At 43.7% G+C, this 21,771-nt stretch overlaps 1 protein-coding gene across 1 annotated transcript; it reads left to right on the top strand.

Annotated features, from left to right (window-relative positions):
* Window positions 1-5,836: 5,836 nt before the first annotated feature.
* evi5l (ecotropic viral integration site 5 like) lies at window positions 5,837-17,133 on the top strand (the record flags this gene model as incomplete). The annotated part of the gene is made up of 12 exons (XM_071540994.1): window positions 5,837-6,078; window positions 9,509-9,698; window positions 11,423-11,647; window positions 12,160-12,234; window positions 12,529-12,654; window positions 12,952-13,095; window positions 13,400-13,489; window positions 15,069-15,166; window positions 15,496-15,556; window positions 15,660-15,713; window positions 16,317-16,349; window positions 16,993-17,133. Coding segments are annotated over exons 1-12 (1,479 nt in total), but the record flags the coding sequence as incomplete, so codon positions are not given.
* Between the last annotated feature and the right edge of the window lie 4,638 nt (window positions 17,134-21,771).

The following is a 21,771-nucleotide window of genomic DNA, read 5'->3' as shown; positions in this document are numbered from 1 at the left end:
TTCTGGTTACAGCGATCACATATAGAAAGGGGGAGATCGCTTGGAGCCACAATATCAGAAAAAAATACATCCCTGGTTTACAATGGGACACATTGAGCAACAGCAACCCCAGCAACAGTCACATGGACAGTCGCTACAGTAGAGGAACGGTGCGGAAAAGAACCGTCCACGTGTCGGCGGCCACACAGACACGTATGAGATCATGAGCTGGAACAACAGGGAGGATAGCGGCGGCTACGGATTAACGAAGGGGTCGCCCTTGATGTCAGGGGCTGCAGGGTCCCGAGGGGGAAGACGCAGACAGACAGAGGGGGGCGGGGGGGGGAGATGAGAGAGGGGGTGACACATCAGCGAGAAAAGCAGCTGATTTCTCTCTGTCTCTCCATAAGGTTCTGTTCAAGTTGGTTTATTATAGGGGGTTTTCTTGGCCTCCGGGAAAATCTTTTACAACTCCAAATGTCTGTATGTCTATTTTGCAGCAGGGAAAACATGGGTGGATCTGTTTTTGGCGAGGGTTTTTGTGAGGTTAAAAGGGGGCGTTTTGATTTCTTTTTTTTTTTTTTTCCCCAGTGCCCCAGGCAGGCTCAGTCTTTACGTCACCAAGCCCAGATGGGGAGCGTGAAAAGCTGCTTTAGGCCAATCAATGGTATTTTGCGAATCGGAACACATTCGGCACAAATTGCATGCAAACCGCGGGTGAAACGGTGAAATGGAGGGGGCAAGGAGGGGTATGGAAAGAGGGGTTCTGGAGATGTTTATGTGGGGGTTGGGGGGGGGTAGCGTGTGTGTGTGTGTGGGGGGTGTGGGGGTCAGAGAGGGTACAATAGCGCTATCTGTCTGTGTGGACAGTGAGAGCTTGAGGGGAAGCGTTCAGCCGAAGCCTTCACACAATACCATAATTGTGCGCGGCGATACCGGTTAAGCAGAGACCAAAACACACACACACATGCACTACACAGTGGGGACACACACGTGGGCACACACACACACACACTGAGGTAACACTACCAACTTAGAGTCAAGGAATATAAACATATGGGCTGTGACAGGCATGGAGACACAGGAGGACAGTGCAAGTGGTTCACAATGAAGTCTCTCTCTCTCTCTCTCTCTCTCTCTCTCTCTCTCTCTCTCTCTCTCTCTCTCTCTCTCTCTCTCTCTCTCTCTCTCTCTCTCTCTCTCTCTCTCACTCTGTCTGTCTCCCTCTCTGTCTCCCCCGCTTTCTCTCTCTCTGTCTCCCTTTCTCTCTCTCTCTCAGTTCAAGTTGTCTTTATTGGCATTAGAAGAAAAAGTAATGTATTGTCATTCAGTGTGGTCATAGGTCAATATTGCTGTAACTACAAATAAATGCAGTCATTGTAATATTTTAGTGTATAAAGAACATACATATACATACATACAACATCCAGTATGTACATAACAATCAACACAAAGTAAACTACAGTACAGCACACTACAGTGTCTTATCTTATCAGTTCAAACCATTTCTCCGGTCATCTGACAAGCACATTCTCTTTCTCTCTCTCTCTCTCCCCCCCTCTCTCCTCTGCAGTCCCCCCCACCCCCCACCCCCCACCCCCCAAGTACACAATGACATTAGAGGCAGCCTGCTGCCATATACAGGACAACAGCCAAGCTCAGAAACTCTGGCTGCTTTTTCCTTTGTCAGGGACCTTCACTGTGTCCTAAAGTCCTGCCATTACCTGCTCTCTCTCTCTCTCTCTGTCTGTGTGTGTGTGTGTTAGAGAGAAAGATCCCACATCAGTAGCACTCTGCTGTAGTCCTGCATGACTCACAGCTTTTGGAGCACTGCCTGGCTCCAGTGACACAGCTGAATAGCCCTCGCCGTCCTCCTCTTAAGTGATTCTTGTACAAATGAAGAGCTGTTTTAGGAGGACGATCCTAAAGCTCCCCGCTGTTTTCTAAATGGTTTTCATTATTCGAGTACCCATTCCCTCTGGACTTGTTTATCTAAACAAGTCCACGTTGTGTGTGCTCCCACGGCGCGCTAGCCGCGATGACAGTTCTGAATACAGGAAGAGGACTGTGGCCGTTGTGTGAAACTTCCACAGCTGCAGGGTGAAGGTTTAGAGTTGGAAGTTAAAGCTGCGCTAGAGCAGATTTGATCAAAGATGTATCAAATCACAAAGAGTGTCCCATCTCCACTAATTGAGATGCTGTAGATTTGTCCTGTTTGCCCAAATGAAACTCTGGTGTCAGGTATGGACTGTGTGCAGTTTACTGACGTCACCTTACAGGATTTCTGGGTACTGAAGTAAAAAAATTCTGTTATCTTGCTTCCATTTGGTTTCGACATGGCAAATTGCCTAGTGCAGCTTTAACGTTTCACAATAATAAAACTCTAATTTAATTCCATTCATTAATTAGCTACTGCTCCATAACCAACAGGCAGAAAACGATTTGCCCATGTGCTATAAAATGTAATGAAGTATCCCACGGTGCTTAGGCAGTGGCACAAATATTCCAACTTCTGTATCTCATATTCCGCTATAGATCTCAAACCTCAAACCGCCACTGTAATGAAATAATGTCAGACGCTAATGTTTGTGATTCTTGGGTGAGTTCCACCACTATCACTGAGGCGAGTATGTGATTGACGAAGCCGATGCGTCACTGCCTCAAGGCTGACGCATCAGTCAGATGATATTTGTCTCACAAGAAATGGCAAACCTGACTTTCTGTCAAAATCCAGCCACACAGAGGGACTCTTAGCTTTATCACTTTAACTTGAGCAAATAACCACCTGGGAGAATCTGTGTGTTTCTGTCATTAGCGTGTCTTGGTGGAATTAGCTTTTATATCCCAGGGAGCGCGTTGCATTGTGACTGTATTTCAGATGGGCCTTCTGACCGTTCTGCAAATGCGATTGGTCTCCTTTGGCTTGTTAATGGCTCTTTTGATTGGGCTGGCTGCTGTGTATGAATGCCGTCCTTGTCCCTTCCCCATGCAGTGTTATCTCCGTTCAGACTGTTTTCATGCTCCCCTCTTCTCCTCTCCTCTCCTCTCCTCTCCTCTCCTCTCCTCTCTCCACTCCTCTCTCCACTCTTCTCCTCTCCACTCCTCTCCTCTATCCTCTCCTCTCTCCACTCCTCTCTCCACTCTTCTCCTCTCCTCTCCTCTGCTCTCCTCTTCTCTCCTCTCTCCTCTTGTCTCCACTCCTCTCCTCTCCTCTCCTCTCCTGCAGGGTATTTTTCAGCTCTCTGTGCTTTGCGGTGTGCGACTGCGTCAGATGCTTCAAAAGCTGCTGCTTTTGTTCCTCTCAACTCTGTTGTGTGATTACACAGCCTGAAGTGATTCTTCATGGCACATTCCACATTGTGTAGGAATGGTCTAAATGCAAGGAAACTTTGATAGAGTGCTAGTCTGCCAATGCACTGTGACTGTGTTGTTTACTGTGTGTGTGTGTGTGTGTTGCCTGTTCTGCAGCATTGTGAACTCGTTCCCCTTTCTCTCTCAGCTTCCTCTCTTCTGCAAAAGTGCACAGCTCCTGCATTTTAGGATTGTTTCCATTTGTCAGGTTTATCGGTCAGCTAGCCTCTGTGTGTGTGTGTGTGTGTGTGTGTGTGTTTGTGTGTGTGTGTGGGAGTCCTTGCCTCCATATATCACTGTGTCTGTGTCAGTGCGTCCTGGCCTGTGTGCCTGTGTTCGTGTGCAGAACTGGCTGCATATTTCCTACAGTACATGTGTGTGTGTACGTGAAGCAGCTGTGTGTGTGTGTGTGTGTGTGTGTGTGTGTGTGTGTGTGTGTGGCCAGTAGCCAGCTCCACAGGACTCCCCCAGTAACAGAGCTGCCATCCATAATGCAGAGGAGGAGAGCCATGGGAGCAGACTGTAGCTCAGCATCACTCCCCATTACAGAGCAGCAACGAGGCCTCCGGCTGCATGTTATCCACTGACCAATGGCTCTTCTTCCCCACTTGCTCCTCCGATTGCCAGCCACAGTGTGTGTGTGTGTGTGTGTGTGTGTGTGTGTGGTGGAATGACTCTTCCTCCTCATTGCCTCTCCAGTTAGTAAGTAGCTTTTGTAGCACAGCAGCCAAGCTCAGGGACGCTTCTTTTCCTTTGTCATTTGAGACCTTTACTCTGTGCTACCATTATCTTTATATTTAGCTCTCCCTGTTTGTGTGTGTGTGTGTGTGTGTGTGTGTGTGTGTGTGTGTGTGTGTGTGTGTGAAGATGAGAGAGTTGGAGAAGCAAAGCACGAGGTCTAGCTTGCTGTCTAACATTAGCCAGTAGAATGTTGCACTTTGTGAGGCACCGCTCACACACACACACACACACACACACACAGCAAAAATACACAGAGCTCGCACAAATGTCACAGTCTTTCCCTTGCACGACTTCAATCACTGCAAATAATCAGTTTAACGCTGAACACACACAAACACATACACACAACTTTTATCATTTATAAAACGACTCAAACAAACAAGAATGCACGCACAACGCCTTCAGTCCTTTATCACAAAGTGGGATTGCATCAGTTTTCCACCGGTTTAATTGGCTGCTGTTCTCTGGATTCTCTGGAAAAGTTCCTCACCGGTAGACTCAGCTCCTGATAAGCCCAGCAGCAGCGCACCGTCCCACCTGTCTTATCTTTCTGAACCCATTTAACGATGTGATTCATTTAATCAATTATGCTTCCAATTCTCCAGCTGCTTGCGCATCTCGCTCATTTCACAGCACAGAATTTGAATGCATACTCAGTGATCAGTAGGTGTGATCATGGCGTAGCCTAGTCCTTTTGAAGCCCTTATAGTGTGAATAATAATATCATATTTGATCGTTAGCTATAACTGCTCAGTGTGGTTATAAAATTAATGATGGGCTAGTTCTATGACTTCTCTTTACGATGATCAAAGAATACATCATAGACAGCGCATAAGACTGTCTGAGTATCTGAGTACCACTATCTCTCAGTGCAAGTTTGCGATGTATACAACCGCACAGAGCAATTTATTTGCATGTTTAAGCCAGCAGCACTGCCAGTCATTGTTTTCTTAAAAGGCAATCACTGTGGCATTGTTGTAAAAGGCGTTGTTGCCTGCTGTCCATCATGTCAGTGTGAAGAGTGAGAGTGTGGCTGTAATGGGTTACCATGATGCTCTCAGTCAGGATGACTTCATTACGGTGACTCAGGGCCGCTCCCTCGTAGCAGTTATTTGACAGAGGGGATGTGTCATAGGGCATCTCACTGTGGATCGAACCTATTATGACTCAACTTACAGTCCAGTTTGCATTTTACATCTTTGTCTCTGTTGAGTAGCCTAATTTTTCATGTCAATTCACCGACACTAAGAATCACACACTAGCTGACTGAAAACAGCTACTGGATTAACACAGATGAATGGCTCTCCTGTTTGTTCATTCATTTGATTGGTTGTTTGTTCATATATGTGTCGGGCAATATCTCAGACACCACTGATTTTGATAAAACTTGGGGGAATGATGCATCTCACCACTGTGTTCCAGCATTTTCAAAAGTACTCCTACAATTATAGGTCAAAACAAGGTGATATATTTGCTACTGATTGGCCCAGAGGGGGACTGCATCATTTGTGAGGGACGACATGTGTACTGTTGCCTCGCTACATTTTGTGTCATCATCTGTTGTCACGCAATTTCATTTGAACTCTCTCTACTTCCGTGACAGGTTTGAAGACCTCTGATCCTATTGGCTCCAAGGCCAGCCAGGCGGCCAATCAGGCGGCAGCCAGCCTCACTGCGGAGGGAGACCAACGGTGAGGTTAGGAGACGCTCCCACCACGCCCGCACACCGCTTCGCCTCGCCTCGCCCCCCGCCGTCACCGCCACCATGTCCACGCCCAGCGGCAGCCCGGAGAGAGAGGGCTCAGGTGGGGCCCCCCCTCAGCTGGACTGCCCCTCCTCACCCCCCGGCCTGGACCCGGACCCCCCCTCCACGGGCAGCCCGGTGCTCAGCCCGGACTCGTCTTCCCACGACGCCGTGCTGTCGGCGCCGGCGGCCTCCCCGGCAGACTCGGAGAACCTGAGTCCTGATGAGCTGGAGCTGCTGGCCAAACTGGAGGAGCAGAACAGGTGAGACTCCTCATTTGTTTTAGTGCAGTTTGAATTCAAATGAGAACGGCCCGTAGGTATTAGAGTTTCTCAATGACTGGATTGGGACCCAAAGTTGAGTTATAGCAGGATTAAAATGAGCAACCAAATGATTTTGGAGGAATAGGTGTTTGTGAAGCAGCTGTTTTGCCTAACTGTAATAACTGCCACCTCAGCATAGCTTGTCTCCACTGTAAGGTCGTTTGAATAAAACACCACAGCCTTGTAGGTCAATAGCATAAAAAAGGATGCCAAAGAAGCCAGACAACTCCCTCAAGTTAAAGGTTTAGTGTAGGCTAGGCTTTAGCTGCAGACAACAGTGAGGGGTCATGTAGTGTTAAAACAACAGACATAAATTGCAGCAAATTCATTCTAATATGGGAGATAATTTGAAATTCATGGTGGCAGTTGATAAATCAAAATACCCAGGGGCCGATTTAGAAACAAAAGTAAACTCGCAAGCTGATGATATCATGCTGAGACTTCACAGCTTAATGTCCCATTTGATAACATTAAAGTGTGTGGCTCTGATCCCATGCAGAGGACGCTTTCTGTAGAAAATGCCAACCTTAGTGGGGTACATGGCAACCACTGACATTACCTTCCTCATTGAATTACCTTGAGGAAAAACAAACAGGATGTTGCCGAAAAAACACAGAAGCACACAAAATTAGAGGAGAGATGTGTGTGGCCTTTACAAGCTGTGCCAGAGCTTTTCATGTAGCTTTCATCTGAGCTCATGAACATATCAGGAATCATCGTATAGTAGGGATGGGACAATATATCGAAATTCAATATATTACAATGCAAAAAAGTGACTATGCGTATCGTGGGGCAGAAAAATGAATCGTGATATTTTATTACATTTTATTCTGCTGTAGTAATCACAAATGAAATGGCTTGACCGTCACAATTTCACAAAATCTCTGTTCAAATGATATTATTTGCACTTTGGAATGACATTTTTAAATTGTTGTTTACATTCTAGCTAGCCAATGTCATTGCTAGAAAGATCTGTGGCTCAGAAGTAAACATAATTCATACTTTGTTGTCATTGAACTTTTATTTATTACATCGTATCGTGGTTATATCGATGTATGAACCCCATGTCGCGTATCAAATTGTATCATGAGATAAGCGTATCGTCCCATCCCTATCGTATAGCTTTCAGGCTTAAGAAGCAGTAATTGTTAGTGAAATGGAGTCCACTGTATTTTGCAGCGTTATTACACACAGAGCCTTTGGGCGTGTAGGCTTTGCTACTTATATTACCTGTTTTTAGCCCAGTCCAGTACAAAGCAATTGACCATAAGCCAACATCATTTTGACCCAGAACCACAAATCTGCATGACCCATATTTGCACTAAATGCACTGGGCACCAAAAACAAAACGGGTATGTAGGTTAGTGTTTTAGAAAACGTTGTATAATGCTATAGGTTAGGTTTAGAAATAAATTCCTATATGTGTGTGCCGGATGCATTAAACCGCCTGTAAAATAATCTCCACTTTAGTGTTGCTTCTGTAAAGCCCATGATGCTGAGAACTGTCTGTCCACAGTAGCTCCAGTGTCTCCATCAGAGGAGCGCTGCAGGCTCAGTCACCAGACCAAGTAACATTTCATGCAATGCAGTTGTGTGTGGTTTATAGACTGTAGCAGGAGACGACATTACCCTACACATTCACTGGAAAGCAAAGCACCTCTTAATTGCCTTCCGGTAAGTAACCTGTGGACTTTGGATGTTATGTTCTTCAGGAAGCTCACCACTTAATCAGTTTAATTTATGATAACATATCCACAGGGATAATATCTGGAAACGCAGACACCTTTCACAGACACGTTTTAGGAAATGACTTGCTATTTTAGGACAAGACTTAATCCCTGTGTTCAAAACCCACACAATTAAGAGCACCAGATATCCAGATGGGAAATGTGTGTAATTAGGAATTTGTTACACATACCTCCCCCCCACACACACACACAAACTGCACGAGAAAAGCTTAGACTTTATTAATCCCAGTGGTGACTCAGTAAACACTCAGTAAACAGAAAACGCCTTCAATAGAAAAGCAGTAGAACTGACATTTTGTTAAAAGTGCAAATAGGTGCACATACTGTAATTCTGCATTCAGCTCTCACATGCGTTTCGCCAGAGGGGTCAGAGGTCAGGAGCGTCGCCCGTGGAGTAGGAAGGAGTCCAGTGACGCGAAAGAATCAGACAGTCGGGGTCAAAGTGGGACCAAACCTGCCAGCTTGTGGTTACAGAGCAGTCTCACAGTATCACAACACCGCCATCACAATTCTGTCATTCTCTGTAAAGGACAAAGAGGTTAATCTTTCTTTAGCTGTTACCTCAAACCCCAGATCCTTAAAGATTTTCAGCTCAGGACTCAAATGACAAATTTAGTCTCTAACTGTATTATCCAGTCTCATTGAAACATATTGCTCTTCTTATATGAACTGAAAGATGCGTGGTCATGCAGGGACATATTTCTACTGTGATTTACATTTAAAGTTTATGATTGAATTGAAAGTTAATGTCATGTTGAGACATATTGCTACATATATTATATGAATTGCAAGTGTATGTCATGTAAGGAAATATTGGAAATCATATATGAATCAAAAGGTTTACATGGTCATGTAGGCACCCAACCAGTAACAGGTGTGCAACTCATGTGGGTCAACTTGGATTCCTTAGTTCAAGATACCAAACCCCGGGGCTTGGTGCTGGCTTGACAAGCTCAATTACAAAGTGTACCACATTCTCTCAATGTCATGTGTTCAAATCTAGCTCATGACTTTCAATGCATGTCATAGCTTCCCTGCCACTCTCCATTGTGTAGAAGAAAGCAGAAATGCCATATAAATAAACTCTTTTCACCCTGCTATGTAGGTCCTTGCACGCATTTGGTTTTCATGAACAATAATCTTTTATTTGTACCTCCACTCCCTCTAAACCAGGGGACTCAAGCCATGGAGGGCCGAGAGTATGCAGGTTCAGCTGGTTGGTTGGAATGAAAACCTGCAGACTCTCGGCCCTCTACGGCACTGGTTCTCAAAGTGGGGTCCGGGGACCACCAGGGGTCCTTGAGGGCATTCCAGGGGGTCCCCAGCAAATTGATGAATTGATGAACTTCATTATTTTGTCATTTTAGAATGACTATTTTGATCATAGTTTCACTGTTATCTCTCTACCTACAGTACAGATAGTCATGGAATTCTATACAAAATCATATCTGACAATAAAAAATATTCTCAGATTTGGGTCAGAGAGACTAAATCTCATCAAATGGGGGTCCGTGGCCCTAATGTGGACTAAATTAGGGGTCCTTGATATGAAAAAGGTTGAGAACCACTGCTCTACGGCACGTGGTTTGACGCCTCCTGCTCTAAACCGTCTCCTCACGCAGGTTGCTGGAGGCCGACTCCAAGTCCATGCGGTCGATGAGCGGCTCGCGGCGCAACAGCGGCTCCTCGCTGGTGTCCAGCTCCTCGGCCTCCTCCAACCTGTCCCACCTGGAGGAAGACACCTGGATCCTCTGGGGCCGCATCGTCAACGAGTGGGAGGAGTGGAGACGCAAGAAGGACAAGCTGCTGAAGGTGGGCATGGGAGATGGAGGGATCAAAGATGTTATATATTAGCATTGTAACATCAACATATATTATTACCACATTAATTCTGAGACACTGAAACATCCTTTTTGTGACAGGTAGCAACAAGGTTTATGGGAAGTATGGTCATAATTTTGAGGAACACAACTGTAAATCCCTGACTCATCGTTGTAACTTGCATGCTGGGGCTGGTGGGTCACCTCTAGTCACTGCTCTAACTTTATTTATAAGGCCGTTCTGGGAAAGCTGGGCTTCTTACCTGTGTGCCTATAATTAATAGTCAGAAATGTGGAGCTCAGTATAGTCTGAGCTCCCAGGATTTATTCTTGCTGACTGTCCCCAAAGGTCGAAGAGAGTTTGGGCAGACAGACTTCATGATCTCTGCCCCCCCGCTGCGTGGAGAATCCTGCAGAGAGACTTGAAACTTGGAACTGGTGACTTTTAATGAGTTTAAAGCAGCTGTCAGATCCAGGGAAGACGAATCTGCTGCCAGTTGCCAAGGCTTTTAGTATGATGATGCCCATGCATTTTAATTGTACACCACCATTAACCGAACTGCTTATGGTGGGAATAGGATGGAGAAAAGAATGGAAAAAGGCTCCATGTCTCCCATCACTTTCTACTGTGTCCCATCGAGGAAAGCAGAAATGCCTTAGAAATAATATTTGAAAGGGGTGAAGAAAGGATAATGATCGTGTTGGTGGATGAGTGTGGAGAAGGAGACTCACTGGTAAATTGTGAATAGAGAGAGGATGAAAGATTGATAAAGTTGTGAGTGGATTGTAAGAGTGAGGTAGAGATTAATTGAAGGGTGAAGAGAGACTGATCCAAGGATGAGCAGTAGAGAAAGGATGGCGAGAATTGTGGGATGGATAAGGATGAATGAAGAATGGAAAGATGGATTGGGATAGTTATATGGGAATAGTATCAGCAAAGTGTAGGAGGAAGAAAGGCAAATGAAAGAAAGACAAAGCAAGAGAAGAAATTCTGTCACCTGAGAACAGCTCCATTTTTTCACGTGAACTGACTTTACGTTCATAACCCTAGGGAAGTAAAACCCATTCCCAGATCATTGTGCGATTTCACGAACGCACGGTTATCTGAAAATAAGGTTACCTTACGTTGCTGAAAAGTCGACTCTTCACTGATGTTTTCAGTTCACGGCTGCGAAAAAAAAGAACGAAGCGACGGGGGAGAGGAAATAGATGTGTGTGGGGATAAGAGAGAGGACTCAGGAGAGGAGAAAGGACAAAGAGAGAAAACCCAGGGGAAGGGAAGATGGATGAGAGAAGGGGGACGGCAAAAAAACCGAAAAAACAGCCGGGGGCAAATGGCAGCGAGGGCAAAGCGAGCGAAATGACATTGGGCGCCTGTCGAGAAAGACGAAGAGTTCGGATTTAGAAATCGTTCTTGGGAGAGAAAGCGTGAATCATCAGGTGAAGCGGTAATGAGCGATGAATCACAATGCACTGAGCGGTTTTGATTATCTTATGATATTCAATTGTCCGTGTAAATACGTCTGAATCAAAACTCATTCATCATTCCGTAGCTGAGCGCTCTCTCCTCCTCCGCCTCCTCTGCTCTCCTAGATATTCTTAGAAGGGCATCCCTCGCTCTGTAAAGAAACTGAGTATTAATCAATAGACATCTATCTTTAATCTCGCTCTCTCTCTCTCTCTCTCTCTCTCTCTTTCTCAATCTAACCTTCCCAGGAGTTGATCAGGAAGGGCATCCCGCACCACTTCCGGGCCATCGTGTGGCAGCTGCTGGGCAACGCCACCGACATGCCGGTGAAGAACCAGTACTCGGAGCTGCTGAAGATGTCGTCGCCCTGCGAGAAGCTCATCCGCCGGGACATCGCCCGCACCTACCCCGAGCACGAGTTCTTCAAAGGCCAGGACAGCCTGGGCCAGGAGGTGCTCTTCAACGTCATGAAGGTGAGACATTTGTGGAGAGTTCAGACGTCGGCCCAGTGGGATAAACGGCTTTCTGACCGTAGGATTGTTGTTCTTCAGAGCGTACCATCGACCCCAACAGTGGACGCAACCATTCTCCAAGTATCATTTTTGAGACATTTCTTCCTGTAGTCTTTCAAATACAAGTTCTAGAGAACTGGGAAGCTTTGTATGGCTGGAATCAACTTCTCAACCGTTTTGCATTTGTCAGGTGGAACTATTGTTCATGAAACAAAATCACATCAGTAGGGAAACAAGGAAGTGCATAAATCTGTGGCCGATGACCGTGAAAAGTTTTCTCGTCTGACAAGCTTGTCCGCACATCGGTTGAGTTTCCCCCAGTCGCTCAGCTCTATGGGAAACAAATGGACTTCCAGTTGCTTGTTGATCATGTTGCTCGCAGTGTGGAAACACGGTTAGGATTACAAATGTCACCTTGTTCAGCTCTCTGTAAATGCAGAGCATTACAAACAGAACGTGTGTGTGTTTTTCAGGCGTACTCTCTAGTGGACCGAGAGGTGGGCTACTGCCAAGGCAGCGCATTCATCGTCGGCCTGCTGCTTATGCAGGTAATGGTCAATTACTTCAGGGAAAATGATCCATAATAAGGATATTTCTCCTCAAAGGCTCAGCATCTTGCCACGGAGAGCTTGTGGGTCTGACTGTAATCAGTCCCGCCAGGATTTCTGTGATTATTGTGACCAAAACAAATCATTCTGTGGCAGGTTTTTGAAAAATTGCAAGGCAATTAAGGCATTTTTGGTTATTTGTGAAATAACCCACACCCCTACCTTCTCTCTCTCTCTCTCTCTCTCTCTCTCTCTCTCTCTCTCTCTCTCTCTCTCCCTCTCCGTCCCTCCCAGATGCCGGAGGAGGAGGCGTTCTGTGTGTTTGTGCGTCTGATGCAGGAGTACCGTCTGAGGGAGCTGTTCAAGCCCAGCATGGCCGAGCTGGGCCTCTGTATCTACCAGTTTGAGTATCTACTACAGGTAAAGAGGGAGGGAGGGAGGGAGGGAGGGAGGGAGGGGGATACAAGCAAGAGATGGAGAGTCCATATGAACAAGCCTGAGCCCTGCAGTGTAAATGTTAACCACAAGGGGGCAGCAAATCATTCCGTATCTCTTAGGTACATCTTTTGTTCCTTTTATAGTATAGTTTAGTGCCTTCTCAATTTCAGTGCTTTCAGTATTGAAACTGTCAAGCTTTTGGTAACCTCATTTGAACCCCCCCCCCCCCTCTCTCTCTCTCTCTCTTTCTCCTCTGTTTCTTTCTTTTTCTCTCCCCAGGAGCAACTTCCTGAGCTGAACGTCCATTTCCGGTCCCAGAGTTTCCACACCTCCATGTACGCCTCCTCCTGGTTCCTCACCCTCTTCCTCACCTTCCTCCCTCTGCCTGTCGCCACGCGCATCTTCGATATTTTCATGTATGAGGTAGGAAACATGCTGTGTATCATGCTATTCTATTAGAGAAGTTACTGTACGTGTGAGTGTGTTCCACAAAGAAAGTATTATTTTATATTTAGATTATTAAGTTTCTGTTCGCTTCAACATTTTTGGTGCCATTTGTAATGAATTTTTTTATATTCTTTACATTATTCAAAGCTCACATTCTGTGTGGACATGTAAATGAAATGAATTGAAATTGAATATGTGTTTTAGGTATTTTAAAATGTGTTTTTAATATGTATATTCAATTTGTTAAGCGTGTATTATTAAATATACAACATATCCCTAGGGCCTAGAGATTATCTTCCGTGTGGGCATGGCCATCCTGCAGTACAACCAGACTGACCTCATTCAGCTGGACATGGAGGGCATGTCGCAGGTAACTACGGAAAAAGGGTTGTGGGTGTGTGTGTGTGTGTGTGTGTTCGTGCTACGGAAATGGGTTTATTGTGCAGATTCAGCCATCACACCATCAACTAAAAATGTAAATACAAACTGGGGCACTGCTGATGACGGAATAGCATTCATTCTCGATTCTGCCTGAATGATTCGGTGTGGTTTTGTCTTTTATTCCAAAACGTCAGTGTTTTAATTTGAATGGAAAATCCACAAACGCTGAATTGACTGTATTGAAAGTGAAATGCGTGTTGAAATGTTCACAGCAAATTATAGAAGTGCTGGCATAGTCTTGATGTTTGAAAAGAACAAGAACAGCACACAGTGGCTGTGTTAATACCCTGTTATTTACAGTTTATGGTTATTACTAATGCAGGAGAGAGTTAGTTAGCATTGGGTAAAGTTAATCTGTTCCTCACTGGTAAAAACATTGGATCCACCAACGGGATTGGGATTGGGATTAGATTTTTTCAGTTAATTATATTTTTTTACTTTCAAGAATAATTTTGCTTCTCTTCTTTCTATTGCCTTGATTTCTTTTCTCTCTTGCATTTGGGGTGATATTTATTATCCCACTACTATAATTGGAGAGCGGTTTGTGTGTTTGTGTGTCCCACCATGGAGGAGAGGAGAGGAGAGGAGAGGAGACAAGGAGAGGAGAGGAGAGGAGAGGAGACAAGGAGAGGAGAGAGGAGAGGAGATAAGGAGAGGAAAGGAGAGGAGACAAGGAGAGGAGATAAGGAGAGGAAAGGAGAGGAGAGGAGAGAGGAGAGGAGACAAGGAGAGGAGATAAGGAGAGGAGAGAGGAGAGGAGATAAGGAGAGGAGGAGGTTATAAATTCTTGTAAGCTATTATAAGCAACTTAGTGTTTCTCTGTCTCAGTTCATTTCCTTTTTCTTCTTCTCTTTTTCAGTGTTTTATCATTTGTATGCACAAATAAACTAGCAGTACTAGTGGTATTTTTTGTGTTTTTCTGTGCTTGGTAACAAAAGGTATGGCATTATTTGACATTGTGCCTTTGTATCTTTGGACATGTTCCTCATTGCAATTTCTTGTCTAAAAGTAAAATACTGCATTGGCACTGGAATGGAGGGGGGGTGGCCACGGGACTTATGGGCTTCCTGGGCCTTATTTTTTTAAAGATAATTTAATATTGGATAGTTTAACTCAAAATCAATATATTTGTGTCTATTTGGGAGCCTAAGTGCAAGTGCAGCTCAAGTAATGTGAAGCAGTGAAGGATGTCAGAGATGTTGGCTAGGTCATTTATTGTCTAGAAGTTATATCAGAACCACTATAGTTTGCCACAATTTAAAATATATTTTTTTTAAAACTCCAAAAAACCTCAGTATGTGTAAGGACCTACAGTTTTATCCAAGCCACTCTTATCATCACTCTGGCACCCTTGCATTCCCTTTTTTCTAAAAGTACATCTGCCTTCCTCTACATAAAACCTGAATGAGGATCTCTGTCTGTCTTTAGCTCTCTAATCACATCTCTCTCATGTGTGTGTGTGTGTGTGTGTGTGTGTGTGTGTGTGTTTTTCCCTGTGGGCCTGCCAGCACTTCCAGAAGGTGATCCCCCACCAGTTCGACAGCTGCCCAGACAAGCTGATCCTCCGGGCCTACCAGGTCAAATACAACCCCAAGAGGATGAAGAAGTAAGAGCGCTCATTATTCAGCCAGCGACTAGCCAGACTCTGGATGGGGGGGGGTGGATGGGCTCAGTCTAGCCCAGTAGGATTCGTAGTCTCACTCATGCTGTTTGCTTGTAGTGTCGTTTTTGATGTGTGCACCCTGGGAATAAGTGCTTCCACACTGCTATCCTCCTGAGATGTCTGCTTTTTAAGCATCTCCAATAAAATGAAACATCAGTCACTGAAGCAAGCAGCCAAGTGTTCGAGATCTGTTTTCTAGATCTGTCCTTACATTTTACGATGGTTGAAGTAACTCTGCATAATCTTGCTATGCTGTTTTTTTTACATCATAGACTTGAGAAAGAATACACCACAATCAAGAACAAAGAAATGGAAGAGCAGATCGAGATCAAGGTGTGTGTGCATTTTTAAAAGCAAGTTTTACACTTTTGGCAGTATCAGAAAATGAACAGGCCAGTTAAAATGACTCATCTGTTCTCTCTCTCTCTCTGTTCAGAGGTTACGCACAGAGAACCGGCTGCTGAAGCAGAGGATCGAGACGCTGGAGAAGGTAAGAGAGCGGGCTTTGATGCTCGGCTTATCTAAATGCAAATGCAAATCGGGCTTACGGAGCATCGGCGAGATAACACGGCTCACCGGAGGACTCTTCACATCGGCATCGGATCTGTTCGAACGCTAAAAGCTGTAATGAGATAACGTTGTGGGCTTAAAACTCGCGAGCTCATTTTTCTATCGAGAGCGGGTTTTTCTTTTTTTCTTGAAGAGCTTGTCTGTGTGTGTGTGTGTGTGTGTGTGTGGGCGTGGATGCTTGCGTGCAACTGAATGGGCCTATGTGTAAGCAAGGGTCTGTCCCTCCGATTGAGAGACTCTACAGGTTTAACCTCTTTGTGTGCTTTTTCTGACTGATCTCACTGCTACCTCCTCCTCTTTTTTTCTCTACACAAACAATCTCTTCTTCATATTTGTGTCGGATGACTGGTTCCTCGACCTGCGATCCTTCGTCTCTTATTTGACTCTTTTCTTTCTTTTCCTCGAATTTCCTCCTTTGGGTTTTCTTATGGCTTTATCCCCTCTGGTGTCCCGCTGTCTTTCACTCTCTTCGTCTCTCTCTTGTTTTCTCATCCTCTCGTTCCTCTCCTTCATGGCGCTGTAGGAGAGTGCCGCTCTGGCAGACAGACTGATACAGGTAGAGTATCGTAAAAAAAAAAAAAAAAAACACTTTTCCAACTGACCTCCCTGTCCTCTGCTCCTCTCATGCCTTCCCCGCCTTCTCCTGCACTGCTTCCTCTCCCTCTTCCTAACACACTTGCATGACAGAATGTTTTGTTTTATCTGGTTTTTATTCATCATTCAGTCCACAAGACCATCCTGCAATCCCTGACTGCATGTACAACTGTTTGTTCATGATGGAAATTCTAACATTAAGTTCAATCCCTGCATGTGGCATGCAAAAAGTTTAGGAGTGCACCAAGGCTCAATTCTAGGGTCCCTGTCACTTTGAATTAAAGCATATTTAATTTTTGGATAAAAGTATATTTCCTTTGTTTGGTATCATATTAGATATCATATAGATAGAAATCACCTATCCCACATTCACATCTTGTAGCTTATAACACCATGTGGCTTCAGAAATCCTCATGTTCACCCATGTAACACTTTTCAAAGTCAGCCTTAAGCAAAACGAGTAAGGAATGCTGTATTTCCTATAGATCCAAGCCCATTTCCCTATTCTGGTAAAGTCTGTCTTTGCCTGTATTTGTTTTCTATTTGGCTGTCAAAACAAAGCTAAATCTTCACAGCTGACTCTGACCCGTGTCCCGCTGTTCCAGGGTCAGGTGACGAGGGCGCAGGAGGCAGAGGAGAACTACGTGATCAAGCGGGAGCTGGCGGTGGTCCGGCAGCAATGCAACACAGCCAGCGAGAGCCTTGAGAAAGCGCAGGACACCATCAGAGAGCTGCAGCAACAGAAGGTAAACAGCAACCCACGCTCTGTCTGTGTGGAAACACTGTGGTAGCAGCTGTGAGACGCTGATTCAAACACAGAAGATGATGGGCAGGTGAAATGTTGTGCTCCCTTTTTATGGGGTTTTTTGTAAAATACGTTGTGAACAAGAAGATGCATCGAATAAGTTGTCCTTACAAGGCAAATGCCATCAGTCTGCATCCTTTCTCGCATTGTCCACTGGGTAATGGTACATGAGGCCAAGGGTTATGTAACTGATTTAAATTTTAAATTAGGCTTGCTTTCATAGGGAACAATGTAATTCCTAATTCAGTAGGTACCAGGTTGTAAAAAAGACTTAAGTAAAAAGTCTTGTCTGTTGTTCTGTTTAGAGGTGATAGACGGATGTCTGGCTTTGGCGGTTCCTGTTTTGCTAGTTGTTTGGTTTGTTTGGTAGGTTGGCAACGGTTGAAAATAGAAAGTTACTGTAATCATGTGGAGAGCTCGTCTTGTCTATTTAAGGGATGAAAACATTTGTAGATTTCCACTTGTTATACAGTAGCTAATGCATTTCTTCATTTGAATATGTCGTATTTGAGATAGGGTATAATATTCACAATGAAAATACATGAGATGGTGAAATGATGTGCAGTGTATGAGTGTATGAGAGTGTTGGTGAGAATGGGGAAAAGTAGCAAAATCCAGTTAGTTGTCAGTACTAGTCAGTTGTCTTTTTTTTTACCACAAGACTAATTAGACTTCTAGCTCTGCACATTTGCCCAACAAAGGTTTGCCTAAGCATGTCAAGCCAGCTTTAAGTCTGATTAAGAGCAGCCCATGCTGGAAGGTTCTCTTTTGTTGCTTAAATGAACTCACTGCAACAGCGTTTGGACTTCAGAAGAAGTTTGTGGAAGCTTGTGGAAATGTATGCAACCACTTTGCTCACAAACCACCAGAACATAAGCACAACTCCATGGAGCTTTGCAACAAAACCGCATGGGAGGGTGAAAACTCTCAGACATTATGCATATCGTCACAACGTCTGTTGCTTCTGGCACTCTTTATGTGTATTGACTTGAGAGTAAAGTTGATTCTGATGTGTCTCTCTGCAGCTTAATTTGTACAACGCAGTCTGACGTAGTCATGTTTTCTTATAAACCTCATACACAGGAAATGAGTGAATCACTCCTGAAGTAGCCCTGCAAAGCTCAGGGCCTGAGGCCGATATTAACACATCGATACAAATATGACATATCCTAGTCATTCGTATTTTTGTTTATTAGCTTTTTCCTTACTTGAATGTGACAGACATGCAGACATTTTGACTGACTTTCATTGCAGGCAAGATATTTTCGGCAAATCTGATGTAGAACAGCCTCCACTTATTACACGAGCAACATATTGTCTCTGTCGGGTGAAAACCTCGAAACCCCAAAAGGTCAAGCTTTCAGGAACAATTAAGAATTAAATTTTGAGTTTATTCAATCAATGGCGTTTTGAAAGGGTTTCATAAGAAAGTTTCTCAACCCATCGAGAAGCATGTAAACCTTCGATTGACGTAAAAACATGAAAATCAACACAATTGGGGTTTTCACAGGACAATACAATTTACCATAGTACACCGCCCTTTGTCCTAGTTGTGAAAACACACTGGGTCTTTAGTTGCTATTTTGCCACATGTGCTAGCAGGTGTGAGGTTTGTGTGTGTGTGTGTGTGTGTGTGTATGTGTGAAAAAGAGAGTATGTGTATTGCCTTCCGGCGTCATGGATACAGCATACACTTAACTTACTTAGCAAAAAGAAAAGCCTATTGCCTAGAACAGTGATCTTTACACAGAGGTTTTCTGTCATGATACACAAACCACAGAAAATCACACTCAATTTATGCGAGACTCTGATGTGTGACAGCGTTCATACTTCTCTCTTTTCATTGCAACACACACGCAAAGGGAAGATGTACAGCAGTGACTTATATGCTGTTGCTGACTGGGGGATCCAAGCAGCGCCAAACACTGCTGTATTCTTTGTGTTGTGGCAGATGACTGACATAAATAAATCACCCAGACAGAATTCACACACCTCCAGGTCTTGCTAGCGCTCTTTGATATGAAGACTGAGACGCCCGAAATGACAAATCAAGAATCAGTCACTCACGCTATCTCTGTGACCCAATTTCACACTTTTGTATTTCACCTTTTGTTCCATTCTCCCCTCTCTCTCTCTCTCTCTCTCTCCAGTGTTTCCCACAGAATTCGAATGTATTTGTGGTGGGGGTGGGGGTCTTATATTGTCAATATAATATAATATAGCTAATATCAATAAAGGATCCCATTACCTGGATGGCTGAAAAATTATCTAATGTACTCCATTTTAAATTGTTCCATTTGTCAAACAAATAACTAACCTGTATATAAGTATATAAGTACTTTGTGTCAAAGATAACATAACTTCAGAATATAAACAGTGCTACACTGTTCTGTTTGTTGCTTACTTTTGTCTACAAGGTGAAGAATAGAAATGAGAGAAATCTGCTTTTCTGCCCCTCTGCCCTGCTGCATCTCTCTGTGCTGTCAGTCTCTCCTGTATCTTTACATCGTTAAAATACTAGCCTTTGACATTATTATCTACTCTGTTTTTTAATTTTTTTATTTGAATTTTATTTGATAGGGACGATGCAATTTAACATAGTTCCAATACAGAGCATGAAACTGATGTGCTGCACAGAGAGTTTATAGCTATTGCTAATTTTCAACTCTTGTCCCTAGTTGGGCTTTTACATGTACAGTGTAATTAAAATATACAGCTTTCAGTATCATAAAACCACAATACACTACAGATATGGAAATACAATAAAATACACATACAACAATACACATACCACAATACATCAATACACATACACCATACACCAATAGTAATTTAGAGTACAATTAGCTAAAAATGAGTACAGCTCTGGTTTACTTTTAGCCAGCACTTAACCTTTGTTGTAAAAGATTTTATATCTGGAATTAATTTGATTTCAGTTGGTAATGTGTTCCAGAGTTGACAGCCCTTTATGGAGAAAGCTGATTGTCCACTAGTTAATCGATGGTGTCGTTCTCTCAGACGGATGAAAACATAAAAATAAAAAATGCTAAAATGGTCATCTTTATGTCCTTTGAACAGTTTAAACAGAAATACTGCTTGACGAATAAAGATTTCTTCAGCTATCTGCAGCTACGCAACTTTATCAGGCCGGTGGAATTTACCTACCATGACACCTGTGGAACAACTGTGCCATGCTGACCAACCATTATTTAAAACTATCTCTAGAGTGTATGATGCTCTTATATCAAGTTTATTGATACCTGATCTGGACAGATCCAGACTTAGATGGGAGAAAGACCTGGGAATTAATCTGGATGGGGAACTATGGAGTGACTTGTGCAGAGATGGTGTCACCTCTACTTTAAACTCTAGATATAAATTGATACAATTTAACTTCCTGCATCAGCTCTATATTACCCCATATAAACTGCACAAATACAACTCCAATATATCGCCCCTTTGTTTTAGATGTGGCCTAGATGAAGGAACATTCCTACATTCCACATGGCAATGCCCTAAACTTCAGGGGTTTTGGCAGGGGGTGTGTGACACCCTATCCAGTATTCATGGTGTTATCTTTCCATTAGATCCGGAGGTTTGTTTACTGGGTAATTTTACTAACTCCAACCTTAAAAATAGCCACGCTATAAGGCTCACAGAAATTTTGCTGGCCATTGCTAAAAAATGTATTGCGTTAAAATGGAAATCGGATGCCCCCCTCCCAATTGGAATGTGGCTCTCTGAAATTAATAGCTGTATACCCCTAGAGAAAATAACTTACTGGTTGAGGAATAAGAGTAAAACATTTTACAAGATATGGCAACCCTTTGTGGATTATATGGAAAACCTCCCATCACACCAGACTGATTGTGCCTCTGTATAGTCTTCCTGTATTGAGGATGTGCTTGACCATGTGATTCTTGAGGTGTGATGTTGCCTTGTGTCTCTCAATGTTTTGTTTTGTTTTGTTTAGTTATATTATTTTGTTGTTATTGTGGACGGTGTCTATTTGATTTTAACTTTGATTTGTTTATTGATTGCTGTCTTGTTGACTTTGTACTGTCATTTGTTTGTTATTTGCTGTTTGTTATTGTGTTTGGTTTTGAAAAAGCAAAATAAAATATTCAAAAAAAAAAAAAAAATGCTAAAATGGTTAATCGTTAATATACCTGGGCGGCCTGCCGAAGTAAAGTCTATGTGTGGGAAACACGGCTCTCTATTTTTTTCCTCTTCTCTCACCCCTCAACTCGTTTCACTTTCATGCGGTGACATGAGAATGTACAGTGGCTTTCTATTTTCTGACATTACACTGAGTCAGTGGTGCAAGCGTAGAGTCCCGTTTTTTCAGCTTTTCTTCACTCCTTAAAATAAGCGTGTTAAACGAGGTTTTTACCAAGTGCTGGGCAGTGTAGAAGTTTTTGAACCGTGGTTTACATCAAAGGCATGAACAAATACTGAAAGCCTGCTGTAGTTTTTGTTTAGTTTCCGTATGCAGAGGGGTTTCAGGTGGTGCAATCTCTCGTGTTTGGGGAAGAATGTTGTTCTTGTTTGATTTAACAGTCAAGTCATTTGGGATTGA

This window comes from Centroberyx affinis, unplaced genomic scaffold, assembly GCF_046629955.1.
Source record: "Centroberyx affinis isolate AG114_WGS23_722 - 3 ecotype Tasmania unplaced genomic scaffold, CSIRO-AGI_Caff_v1 ptg003763l_1, whole genome shotgun sequence".
NCBI classification, from domain to species: Eukaryota; Metazoa; Chordata; class Actinopteri; order Beryciformes; family Berycidae; genus Centroberyx; species Centroberyx affinis.
The sequence above is the reverse complement of the archived record's forward strand: the minus strand, read 5'-3'. Positions and strand labels throughout refer to the sequence as shown.